Below are 12,279 nucleotides of genomic sequence, written 5' to 3'. Positions count from 1 at the left end.
AGCATAGTTCTCACAGAGCACTTTAAACCTGATCTTCTGCTCTGTCCTGATCAGAGAGCCGCCAGCTTTTCCTGGGCATTCCCTCGGACACGGCGAGCCTGGAGGAAGCCAGAGCACAGAACCTCCCCGCACTAGAGCGGCTAGAGAGCCCAACAGGCACTCCCCTCCAAAAGCTATCCGCCCTTGTTTGCACAAGGTAAAGACCAGCACCCCACTTCTGAACGGCCAGCACACTCCAGGCACCGCTGGGATGGCAGCAGAGCAAGCGAGAACCGCGGCCTGATGTTCAGCTAGAGGAGACAGGCTCCAGCACAGTCGGGTTTCCTTTCAGCCCAGGCACAGCTGCGGGGGCTTCAGCAGCTCTCTGTTCAGACCTTTGTCTGGAGCCCACCGCTCCCTCGCTACAGGAAGCAAATGACATGTTTGCATTATTGCTTTGGCTTCCTTGCTGGGCCGCACGCACAAACAGACCTTCCTCTGTCTCCATCCATAAAGGGTAAAAAGCAACACGCGGTCAAGTCATGACTCCCAGCGTCCGTCAGCGCAAGAAGCATCTTCTCCCCTACAGAGCTGCGTTTATTTACATTGCAGCATCTTTCCAGCTAAGAGGATGAAAGAAAATCATCATACCAGGCACGTCTTGGAAACGTGTAGGATTATCACAAGCCATACGAAAGTACTACTCGCTGTGACAAAAGTCAAATCCATGAAGACTGTATGTTCTCCAGAGAAGTGTGAACACCTTCCCGGTGGAGATCAAGAATTATTTCCCAGCAGAGACAAATCTTAAAACTTGCCCTGAAGGTAACCAGTTCTCGTGTGCATCAACTGGTAAGGGCCAACTTCTTCTTCAGGGCTAGAAAGTCTCCTTTGCTCTCCCGCCAACGTACCGAATGACCTACGCCGCGGCTTAACTTGCTGTTGAGCAGTTCCCCCAGTTCTTCACTTCTAAAGACAACACCCACAAATAGGACCAGACTTAAAACCAGAATGCATCCGTCATAAAGCCTGTCCTATCGCCCCCAGCAGCGTGTTTTCAGCGGAAAAGATTGAATGTAGGCAATTGAAGTCCAGACCTCAAGCGCTGCTTCCAGAAGACCCCGTCTCCTCAAAAACTACGGAAGGGCTCTTAGAGACTAGTCTTTTAAGCCAGTTATCTCCAGCTGACTGTTCCAGTTGCACAGAGTAAATTCTGCTAAATTTCCCGGTTCCACCTGCTAAATTCTGCTAAATTTCCCAGCTGCTCAGTGCTCTTAAAAAAGAGGGAAAAAAAAAAAAAAAAAAAAAAAAAAGAAAAAAAAAGAAAATGAGAATTTGGGGTAACCCAAATCAGATACTGTGTTTCTCAGCGAGAACTCTTTCAACCAGTCCCTGAAACTCCCACAGCAGCATCTTGTAGCCCTCTGGTTTATACTGGTAGCCCTCATGGCAGGGAGCGGGATGCAGAACTGCGCTCGCTTCCTTAGAGGCATCTTTCTAATGACAACTTCAGTGTTTGAAGTCTGAAGTGCGGAGGCGGTCAGTAAGTAATTTGACTGCTTGGGAAAAAAGCTCTTGGCTCTTTTTTTTTTTTTTTTCTGAAGGGATGGAGTGGAATTATTCTGGAATTTCTTTATCTGTGTTGCATCCACGTAAATACCTTCTACTAGTGATTTTATTCCTCCCTTGTTTTATTTCATTCTCGTTACAAAAAAATGAGATGTCAGAAAATCTGACACATTGCTGTACCATATGCTTAGTGTCTATTTCCAGCAGCAGGTGGAAATCTCATGACTCAATTCCCACCTGTGCCAAGGTCATTTTACACCAATTTTCTCTGTAGGAAAACACGGAATAAAAGCAATAAAATCCGTGGAAGACCCGTATATATGGGTTGCTGTGCACAGTTTCAGCATTGCCTTTATGAAAAGGGAATACATACATCCATTTCCACCCCTGCACAGTTAAGTATTACAACAGGAAAGCGCTGCCTAAAGCCAGCATCACCAAGCCAAATGTTGTACAAGCTCGGTCAGACTCTGGAAAATAACTTGTCAGCTTCCTTCTGCAGCTCCATTTTCTTTTACTGTTTTTGTGTTCATGCTTAGAAATTTCCATTAAAAAAAACCAAACAACAAACAACTGTCCTTTCCTGTAATCACCCGGTAACAGGATAAGGTGGTTTAAGACAATAGCACCTGATACTGGAAAACTCAAATCATAAATGCCGGACTCGATGAACCTACAGATCTGTCCTTCCTGGAACAAACGTTGATCTTGAAATCTTAGCATCATTTGTCAGAGTCCTATTCCCCCATTTATTCACCAACGAGTCCTTGCCTTGAAGTAGTGTAATGAAGTTTTCTCTCTGGTGTCTAATTGCCAACTGGAGGGCTGTACAGCCAGTAATATCTTCCACGTCAAGCAGAGCACCAGCCTTAATCAAGGTCTTTATAATGGCCATATTGCCCTTGAGGACCGCAAGGTGTAAGGGTGTCCAACCCACTTTGTTCTTAGCATTGACGTCTGCCTTGCACTCCAGAAGATTGATGACCGTCAAAAAGGAGCCCCGCTGGACTGCGAAATGGAGGGGGGCCCACTCCGACTTCTCGGCGATGTTGGGATCTGCCCCACATCTCAACAGCTCACAGACTGCCAGCTCATCGCTGTAGCGAGTAGCCAAGTGAAGGGGCGTCCAGTCCATGCTGCCTTTGGCATTCAGTTTGGCGTGGCTGTCTTTTAGCAGGTGGATGATTTCAACGTGTCCTTTGAAAGAGGCCAGGTGCAAGGGAGTCCAACCTTTGTCTGTCCTCAGCTCCACATTGGCTCCGTATTTGATGAGTTTCTCGCAGATGAGATACTTCCCCCTCACCACAGCCAGGTGCAGGGCGCTGTACTGATTCTGATCCAGGCTGTTGACAGAGGTCCCGCTCTTCAGCAAATAATGGACTACCCTGAACTTCCCCCTCTCCACAGCAACATGAAGGGGGGTTCTATGGTTCTTCTGCTTTTTCTCCAGGTCTGCTCCTTGACTAGCAAGCAGTTTCACCAAACTGACATGTCCGAAGCAAGCTGCCACGTGGAGGGCGGTTTTCCCATCAACCTCCTGGGTGTTGGGGTCAGCCTGCCGAGATAGCAGGACTCGGGCCACATTCTCAAAGTTGTTCTGTGATGCCAAGTGCAGAGGGGTCCACCCGTCATGCTCCTGAGCATCGACACGAGCCTGGTGGTCCAGCAAGAGGCGTACAATTCTGTCATCCCCATTCTGAGCAGCAAAGTGAAGAGGTGTCCAACCATCGTCATCCGGCATATTGATGTCCGCATCGTGCTCGATCAGAACTGAGCAGATCTCTGGCAACCTCTTCTGAACAGCCATAATGAGTGGGGTGTAGCCGCAGGCTACCTGGCTGTTCACATTGGCTTTACAGCTCAGGAGAAACTTCACCTTTTCCACGTTTCCCTGGATCACCATGAGGTGAAGTAACGCGAGGCCATTTTCGCGGGCTCCGCAGATTTCCTCGGACAGGATGTCCTCTGGACTTTCACCCTCCCTGTAGGAAGGTGGGCTATGAACTTCCCGATTATCAGTTTCTAAAGGCAGGGGAAACAAAATAGGAGAAAGAGTAAGGCCAAGCGAAATAGCTTGGTGTGCACGAGACAGGAGGGAGGGCATGTGAATCTTCATAGTATGAAATGAAATAAAATTAATTTTAGAGATGGGGAATATGAAATGAGGCAAGACCGCTCGTGCAGTCCCTTAGAAAGCAGTGAGGCTTTTGGCCCCTCCCTCACGGGAACAATATCTGCCTTTTCCTGTATAGTTCACTTTCCTTAAAATATTACTCGTGGAAAACTTCCTTATCACTGAAGAGCAAGAAAAGAGGCTATTTTCTGTAGGTGTTCCCTCCTTTATTTTTTAATTATAAAGCTCCCTACTTACCACCACTTCTGGTATCTCTAGGCAAGGTGAACTCTTCTTTGTCGCTCTCATTTTCAGAAAGGGGAAAAGAAAAAGCCGTAAGACAAAGGCGTTTACTTGCATCCTATAACATTTTGCACATCATTCTTCTTTGCCACTACTCTAGGCTTTTGTATCATCATTCAGGTGACTTTTATCCAGTCCTGTCACTGCATCCAAAAGCAAATCAAGACACAAACTGGAATGCAGAGCCTGAAAATGATCTCTAGGAATCGGTGAGATTTTTCTCTTCTTACTCATTTGCTCCCATACATACAAATATTCTGCTTCCTTATTGCAGGAAGCGTCCGTGGCAGCATCCCAGCTAGTCATTCTCTTTGTTGTACGGGGAACCCAAACACCCCCACCTCCTCCATCCGCTGCACTCGGGAATCTTGTTTCTTGCTGACTGCACAACTAGGCAAAACCTCAAAATAGCAATAGTTCTCAACTGCTGCTTCTCCCTGTATGAAGCCGACTTCTAGGGACAATTACACTCCAGTAGCTGGGCTAAAATTGTGACTATCCTGAAACCTGTTTTTTTTTTTTTTCTTAGAGAAAAAAAACTTTTTTTTTTTTTTTCCTTCTACGAGGGTTGTTTAAACAGGAATGTCCTCAGTTCCATGGAGCTGGAGAATGGCCACCTGAGCACATATGCCAGTGCCACGGGCAGAACCCCCGTGATCCTTTGCCTACTTGAGCTTCTTTTAATACTGAGGCCTACATGATAAACCCACTTCATCTGAGCAGGTAGAAAGCAGGGTCTTCCTCTTGGACTGTCTGTCATTTAGCACACCGGCCAGCTTGCTAAATTTAATTGCAGGTGCCCTATTCCCGTAAAGGATTTAGATGTACAGCCTATGCAAGCACACTGTGCGACGGCTGCTGAGGTGCCCTTGTTGTCTGATGATAAACAGGGATGAGATTGGAAACACGTTCTCAAGAACAGGGAAGGGACTCGGTGGAGTTTCCCGAGCCGTACTGGGAAGCCTTCCTCACCTGCTGGTTCCCAGAGATGGCAGGCTTGTGGGACATCTTCCTAACAAGGCGCTCATTCTCTGGATCTACTACAAGGCTCTGTATCAGTGACAGCAGCATGTCTGTTTCTACAGGGATATCTACCAGAGCAAAAAGACTGTTAGCGGTGGAGACTGCCCAGGTACCCCAAACCCAGTCAGCAGCCAAGGCTGTGGGAGTCTTCCACGTATCCTCCACACGGGGAGGAAGGAAAGAGGGAGAAAGGGGATGTGTTGACAGCAAATGGGTACCAAGCGTTCCCAAGGCAACAGGTAATTTAACTGGCAAAAAGTTATATGCAAGTTTATCCCCCCCTCCTCTTAAACCAGCAGCTGACCCTTGGCTAATCCAGATGACAATCGGCCACTACACCTGTAAAGCTTGGCCTCTGCTTGGCCTCTTGGTCCCAGCACCTCTTCATCAAGTCGACCATCTGCTGGCATTCCCCCGGCCAGTCTCTGCGGACGGGTTCCAGGCAGGGCCTCTTCCCTGCTGCAACCTTGGCTATAATGGCCATCATGTTATCTCCTGAAAAAAAAAACCCAACGTGCACTGGGCTTTTTCTCCGTGAAGGCGGTTATAATAAACATTTAATAAGTGCAGAGCATATAAGAAGTGTTCATATTTACCTGCATAAGGTTTCTTCTGCATAAGTACCTCCCAAATGACAATTCCAAAGCTGCAGGCAATGGGAGATCATGAGCAATCGCTCCCGTATGTACACGAACATAAAATTCACCTACTGCTTTCATCTTCTTGAGAAATGGGGAAATTAGGACAGAAATTCTTCAGGATAAAAGGATTTCACCCCCCCCACACCAAAAGGACAAAATCTTGTGAATCATGGCATACATCTCTGCTGCCTCAGTGGAAGGGTTGGTGTAGTGAGCGCACGTGGCCACGCAAACCCTCCTTTGCTTCTTGTCCTGGGTTATTGTAGCACCGTGGCTTAAGGGGCTGATGAATTTCCAGAACACGTGTATGTAGATTGTGTAAGTGGGCTGCAAAGCACTTCGGCCAAAAGGGAAAAAGTCAAGCGGAAATCTTTTCTCCACCTGTTACTGACCAAAATGAAGCTGAATACCAAAGTACACGAGCGATATTACGGTCGTTCTAAAATCAAAATACATCCAAGCAGTGACTGCCATGCAAGAGCAGACACCGTTCCGTGCGCTGACCTTTCTCCTTTGCCATAAGACCCGACAGGTATGACGGAACCTCGAGCAATAGTCTGCAGCCCACAGGGGCTCAGTGCTGCACAGAGCGGCGGCTGGTGAGAGGCAGACGATTATCCACAGATAATCCGCCTTCCTCTCACTCTCCACCACCAAGGGCAGAGCACCACGTGTCGCTCCCAGTGTGCTCCCCACCAAGGGCATTGTTCAAGGCAGAGAGCCAGAGTATAAACAAGATGAGGCAGTGTGCCAGCCTCTCTTGCTCCGTGTACGACCCTGTGCGACCTCTGAACACACAGGCAGCCCTTACCTGTACACATCATACTTGACTCCTGGGGGCTTGCTGTTCTGGAGGAACATTTCGGGGGGGATGTAGCTCAAAGTCCCTCTCAAAGCAGAGCTTTCAATATATTGCATTCGGCTAGACTGCTCCATCCATTTTGACAGCCCGAAGTCCGAGATCTGCAGGCAGAAATAATGAGAACCTCCCCCACAGTCCTCACAGTCTCTCCCCTCTGCATTAGCTGGGAGATACCTCCATCCCCCATGATCAGAGATGTAAGGAGGTGCCTAGCAGTTGAAACCTGCTAAAACCCGGATAAAACTGTAGTCAGTGCTTCTCACCGCGTCCAGCAGATCAGCATTTCCTCCTAAACTGGAGTCTCAGATTCCCAGTTCTGGCACAGATCGCCCGTATAATCTCGACTATGTAATTTGTTTACCAGCTGCTTCTTACAAGCCCCAGTGGTCAACCTCTCACTGAGTGTCCCTGAGGCACCTAACCGAGCAGATTTCTGGACTCATTTGGCAAAGATAACTTTTATTTGAGAAATAACCTATCCCTACAAACACAGCATTAAAGCCATACCTTGACATGCATATTCCCATCTAGGAGGACGTTCCCTGGTTTTAGATCCAAGTGCAGCAAAGGCGGTGTCATGCTATGCAGGAAATTCATAGCCAAGCCCATCTCATGGATAACTCGGAATTTGAGCTGCCATGACATTTTGTGAGTGGGAAGAATTTTCTCCAAGGACCCTCTTGCCATATATTCCATTACTATTCCCAAAGGGCTGTTGCAAACCCCATAAATAGTGACAATGTGCTGGAATTTGATTTTCTCCATCTTGGTTGCCTCCTCCATTAGATAGTTCATACTGGTCCTGGGGGAAAAAAAAAAAAAAAAAAAAAAAAAAAGAAGTGGAACCAAGAAATGTTATCAGTTGATTCACAAGCTAAGTTACTGTATAGTGGCTTAGTGATATCCAGCCTTTCCAAGCAGCCCTTCCTACCCCAAAAAGATTCATTCCAATTTGCCCCTTGAATTGGTGATAATGCAACTACATCAGAATCTTTTGCAGACTAAAATCTAACACAGAAGTTGTTACGACGACTTTTTAAAACGAGCTGAAGTTTGTTCGGGTAAATTCAGTCACTAAGCTCTTAGAGGAAGAGATCAAACCTTCCATCTTAGTGCAGCTCGTAGAAGACCTTCAGTGATGACAGAAAGCCTTGTCCATGTGCTTGATTTCACGCTGCGGTGAAACTCCCAAGTGAGAGTTCCCCGAAAGCATGATGCCGGGGGGGGCAGGCACAGCACGTGAGCCATGCCTTCTTCAAACACCACACGCCACAGCCTGCGCTCGGCTTGCAGGCAGCCCGGGTCCGAAGAGACGCAGCTGAGCTTGAGCATGCGGCGGTTTGCACGGCTAGAGGGCTTGCCTTGGCCGTACCTACCCCCATGCCCTCTGCCTGCAGCTTTCTGTCTGCGAGCACGGTCAATCTGGTCCCGGAGGGAGTCTAGACATGCCTGTCCATTGTTGCCAGTTTTGTCAGACCTGATTCACTCAATCTTTACATCTCCCAACCTGCTGAACAAGTTGGGGTGCCCAGAGGACGCTGACAGCAGCCAAGCAATAAAGTGCCAGAACTGCGTTTAAAAAGCACATCCTGGGAATGAATACGAGCTTGCAACATTATGCTAGGCCACTAATAGCTCTAAACACAGTTCAGCTAAGCAAATCCTTCTTCCAGACTTCCTCCAGCAGGCTCCCCACAGCAAACGTTCCTCCGTATTGAGGAATCCGAGGTATTGCCTCTCCCTCTGTGGGAGAAAGGCTTAACACAGGAAGACAGTTGGAACCCGCAGCACAGAGGGCTGAAAAGTCTTCCTACTCCCGGGGAGATGTCGGGTGTGGAGAAACACATGACTTCTGTGGTTTCTGGTTCCCTTCCTGGGACAGAATCACTGGGCACAGCCCCTGCCTGCCTCTCTCCCAGGCACCCCGGGGGCTGGTGAGATGACCTGCACAGGGTGGGCTGGATCCTGTGGCAGACCAGCCTTGTGGGGAGTAACAGAGGGTCTGCGGTTAGCCCAGGAGGAGGCCTTTGCACCCTTAGCACAGATACGTGAGGTACAGCAAGAAGGTGGATGCTGGACAAGCAGAGCGAGTCCCAAGAAATGAGGCTTGTAAGAGAGAAAAGCAAGAGCCCCATAAATGCCCCACATAATCTGAGTGTTTCAGCCCTCTGGGAAATACTGTGACTGCATCTGTGGCCGTGTTTTCTTTTCCTGTGGGTTCCCCATGTTTGTTTTTTTTTTCTCTCCTCAGCCTAACCAGCCTGTGAACTATGAGCCTCTGCAGCTGAGAGAAGCTGAGGCAAGAGCTGTCTCCCAGCCACTCTCGTTCCTCCTCTCAGGTGATGCATAGATTCAGTGGCATTCACTGAGCACCTGCCCTCCTTGCTTCCGTGCGCCCACAGGGATGTCTTCTATCAGCCCATAAAATCCATCTCCCGCTTCCTCCTGACAAGCAAAACCATCCAAGGGTAATAAACGTCCTGTCAGTTTGCCCCGTCGTTTTGAAAGGAGAACGCGAAGCGGTTGGTTACGCATCGAGAACGCGAGCAGATGGAAGTCACCACACCTTGGTCTTCATCCACAGCTACTGACGAGACGCATCGTTTCTACAAGCCCACAGACAGGAGTGCTAAGGACTTTCAGAAGCTCTTTGAAACGTTTGCCTCCTTTGCCCCCCTTACTAGACAACTGTGCTGCTGTGCTGTTTTCAAACCACTGAGTGGCCTGGAAGCTTTCAGTTTTGTGTTTGGGGCTTGTACTCAGTGCTGACAGACAAACAAGAACTATTTTATAATACATATGAGAAGGCTCAGGACGGATTCACGTGCCATGCACTCAAAGATGTTCTCTGTGGATATTAGACAAACTGTACACTGAAGGCCCACCTCCCACAAATGTGGAAACCTAAAGCAAGTAGGAAAACCTTTTATAACACTACACTGGAGTGCAAAGTTGTTTTAATGACAAAATAGTATAACTTCAGTCCCTAGGAAACCAGTACAGTAACTACTAAAGGCACACACGTTGTTAGATATTTTTCCAAAACTCAGATTTTCCAATTGAGTTTTTCAAATCCTGGTGATTGTAGAAATTATTTAAAAAAATCAATGAACATTTCTGTTCACATTCAACCATTCTTCTGGAGCGTACACTAGGAGCTGAGATAAGCCAAGAAAGCTGTATGATTAAGTTTACTAGAGCTGATATATGCAGAAGTAAAACTGATTAACTTATCTTTTTTTTTTTTTTCTTTTTTTTCCCAAACGAGAATGAAATGCAGACACAGATCATGAGCACTGCAAACCAAAGAGGACAGTCCCTGCTCAGACTGAACCACCTCAGCTGCTGTCAGAAACATGACAAGAAGCCACAGGAGCGCGGTGGGGTTTTTAACCAGCAGGATGCTTCCAACTTGAGCGGAATCAAATTCTAGAATAACTAACTTCATTGACTCGGTTGTTCTTTCGCCAGCACTGCCTACACTCATTGTGGTTTTGGCAGTGGCTGCAGTTACCTGGCTTTATTCTACCTCCGGAGCCAAGGCAGTCAGCAGAAGAGTCTCTGCGGGTGAGAGACAGAGCAAAAAGTAAACTGAAGGTGCAGGTGCACCGTCAAGAGAAAAGAGCACGTCTGGTAGGGTAAGGTAAGTGAGGGAGCAGAGAGCTTTGCCAGCCCAGTAAAAACAGCTGGAAATTCTCTGTCCCTCAGCTTTAAACCTGATGATTTTAATGACTAATTTAGTTTAATAGATACCCATTAGTCCCAGTGTCCAGTGAAAGCTGCAAATAAGTAATCGGGCAGCTTTGATCCACATGCCCGTGTTCAGTTTAAGATGCCTTCTCCAGCCTCCAGATTTCCACGCTAACTGTTCTGAGTAAGTGTTCCATTCCCACTGGCACATGCACATACACACATAAGAAAGAGAGGCAGAACTCGAGATCACTAGTTTTTTTCCCACTCCCTTTGGGTACCAAAAACTTGTCTTCCCAGGGAGAAAAAGCCATGCGAACATTTCCGTCAGTTTTAGCCCCAAATCACCACGGATGGCTCTGAGTTTGAACTGCTGAGCTAGAAGAGACCACACAGTTACCTCTCCATGCTGGAGTCCTGATGCAGGTATGGAGAACATTTCACTGCATAAACTGTCCTCCATTTCTTGTGCTTGACTTGGTACACGTGCCCAAAGCCTCCGCTGGCCACTTCAACCCAGCCTTCTTCAAAATCCTCCTTGTTAAAGACAGTTAAGCTGCCCAGTTGACGGTCTCTCTCCAAAGTCATGACAGAAAAGGCAGCCTGGCTGTCTGCTTCCCGCTCGGGTGGTATCAGAGAAGAATAAAGGAGCTCTTCCTACTTCTGACTTGCACAGGGAGGAAGGGAATCACCCGAGATGAGCCGTGTTACTTAGTGCCAAGAGGTGGATCCCGAGTGTCACTCTCATTTGGTATGCAGAGGAGCTGCATTACTTAATTCCAGACACTCGGACCAGGCTACTGCGCAGAGCTTGGCCGGTGGCGATACGTCTACATTTCCATGAGGCTGTGCTTCTCTCTCGTATCGAGCACTGGGTGGGCAAATGCTGAAAGAATACAAGATGAAAAACGGTGCAATGCAACAGTCCTTTAGCAGTGGCACATACCGAAGGTAAGATTCCTCGTGTGAGGCGTCAGTGTACGCTGGGACCCACAAGGCGCCTGTGCAGCACTGCGTGTGTGAGCTGCATGAAGAGAAAGTGGAAAACGGCCCCAAAAGATAAAGAACAGAGAAGACCCCCCCGAACTAGCGTGTGGCGACCACGAGTGCACGAACCTGAGCAAATACTTAAACAGAAACACAACAAACACGGGGAACCAGAACGGTTACCTCAGGGATAAAGTACACCCGCGAGGGGCAGAGGAAGAAGCCAGAGAATACGGCAGAGCTGGTCTGAGCAGTTTAACCTTTACCACGCGAGCACTAGTAACAGCACGCATGCTTCCAGTGCCTTGCTGCCTTCACTCCCCAGCTGCAAGAAGGGTTTAATGGCACTTGTCTGGGTCTCGTGCATACATGTCTGTAACAACTTAGCCCAGGGACGATGTCCGTAGGTAAGTCAACGTCCAACAGAACATGGCACTGCTTTCCTCAGCGCTACCGCGGTATGAATCGTAATCAGTATTTCCGAGGCGTAACTGTCATTGAGTCTTCACCGAGGATTTTTAGCTACATATGAGATCTGAAGAAACTCTTAGAGAAAGACTGATCCCGGTGGGAGTGCAAGCTACTTCTCCGCTGCATCTGACGTGAGGTGCTCGGGCGGCGGCCCGCTGCTCACAACTGCAAGGCCTTGGAGGAAAAAGGAAAAGTAAAAAAAAAAAGCCAGCCAGGCTCCGCAGCCTTTCAGAGGAAAAAAAAGCATCATCCTGACACGAGATTGTTGTCGCCTGGCGGCCATGCTCTGAGAGTTGCCCCCAGCGAGCACAACGGGGCTCCACTCCCTGCGGCTCCGGCCCCGGCAGGGCGAACCCTTCCCAACTGCTCAAGTTTTAGTGGAGAAAGTTCAGGGGGAGGGAGGGAGGGAGGGAGGGAGTGGGGGAAAACGCTCCATGGATGCAGAGCGGCCGCTGCTGCTGCTCCCTCCCCGCACAGAGATTGCGGGGGCGCCGCGGGTTAGCTCGGGCGGTTCCCTCGGCTCTGTCTCGACTTCAACAGCATCAAAACAGATCAGGGAGTGCGGCAGTTGTGCCGAACATTTACACATTTACTGCTGACAGCAACTCGCGTTTCTCAGAAGGAGCCTCTCCTGGTTCTGC

The 12,279-nt window shown here is 48.5% G+C and overlaps 1 protein-coding gene across 1 annotated transcript; it reads right to left on the bottom strand.

Moving 5' to 3' along the window:
• Positions 1–1,466: 1,466 nt before the first annotated feature.
• Positions 1,467–11,245, bottom strand: ANKK1 (ankyrin repeat and kinase domain containing 1). Its single transcript, XM_026863828.1, has 8 exons — positions 10,581–11,245; positions 6,998–7,292; positions 6,440–6,591; positions 5,584–5,633; positions 5,327–5,482; positions 4,937–5,055; positions 3,920–3,965; positions 1,467–3,570 (listed from the first exon to the last, which is right to left on the bottom strand). Exons 1-8 carry the CDS (start codon positions 10,766–10,768, stop codon positions 2,222–2,224), a joined length of 2,355 nt encoding a protein of 784 aa, XP_026719629.1. The 5' UTR covers positions 10,769–11,245; the 3' UTR covers positions 1,467–2,221.
• Positions 11,246–12,279: the final 1,034 nt, after the last annotated feature.

The sequence above is a fragment of the Athene cunicularia genome (assembly GCF_003259725.1).
Source record: "Athene cunicularia isolate RWA chromosome 24 unlocalized genomic scaffold, athCun1 chr24_part1, whole genome shotgun sequence".
NCBI classification, from domain to species: Eukaryota; Metazoa; Chordata; class Aves; order Strigiformes; family Strigidae; genus Athene; species Athene cunicularia.
The sequence above is the reverse complement of the archived record's forward strand: the minus strand, read 5'-3'. Positions and strand labels throughout refer to the sequence as shown.

Excerpts from the sequence above, each read along its gene's own strand:
- ANKK1 (XM_026863828.1), bottom strand. The coding sequence starts at position 10,768 with ATGACTTTGGAGAGAGACCGTCAACTGGGCAGCTTAACTGTCTTTAAC. Across the intron at positions 6,592-6,997 it reads ATGGGAATATGCATGTCAAG|ATCTCGGACTTCGGGCTGTC; the intron begins GTATGGCTTTAA and ends TTCTGCCTGCAG. Across the intron at positions 5,056-5,326 it reads GCAGAGGCCAAGCTTTACAG|ATATCCCTGTAGAAACAGAC; the intron begins GTGTAGTGGCCG and ends TTGCTCTGGTAG.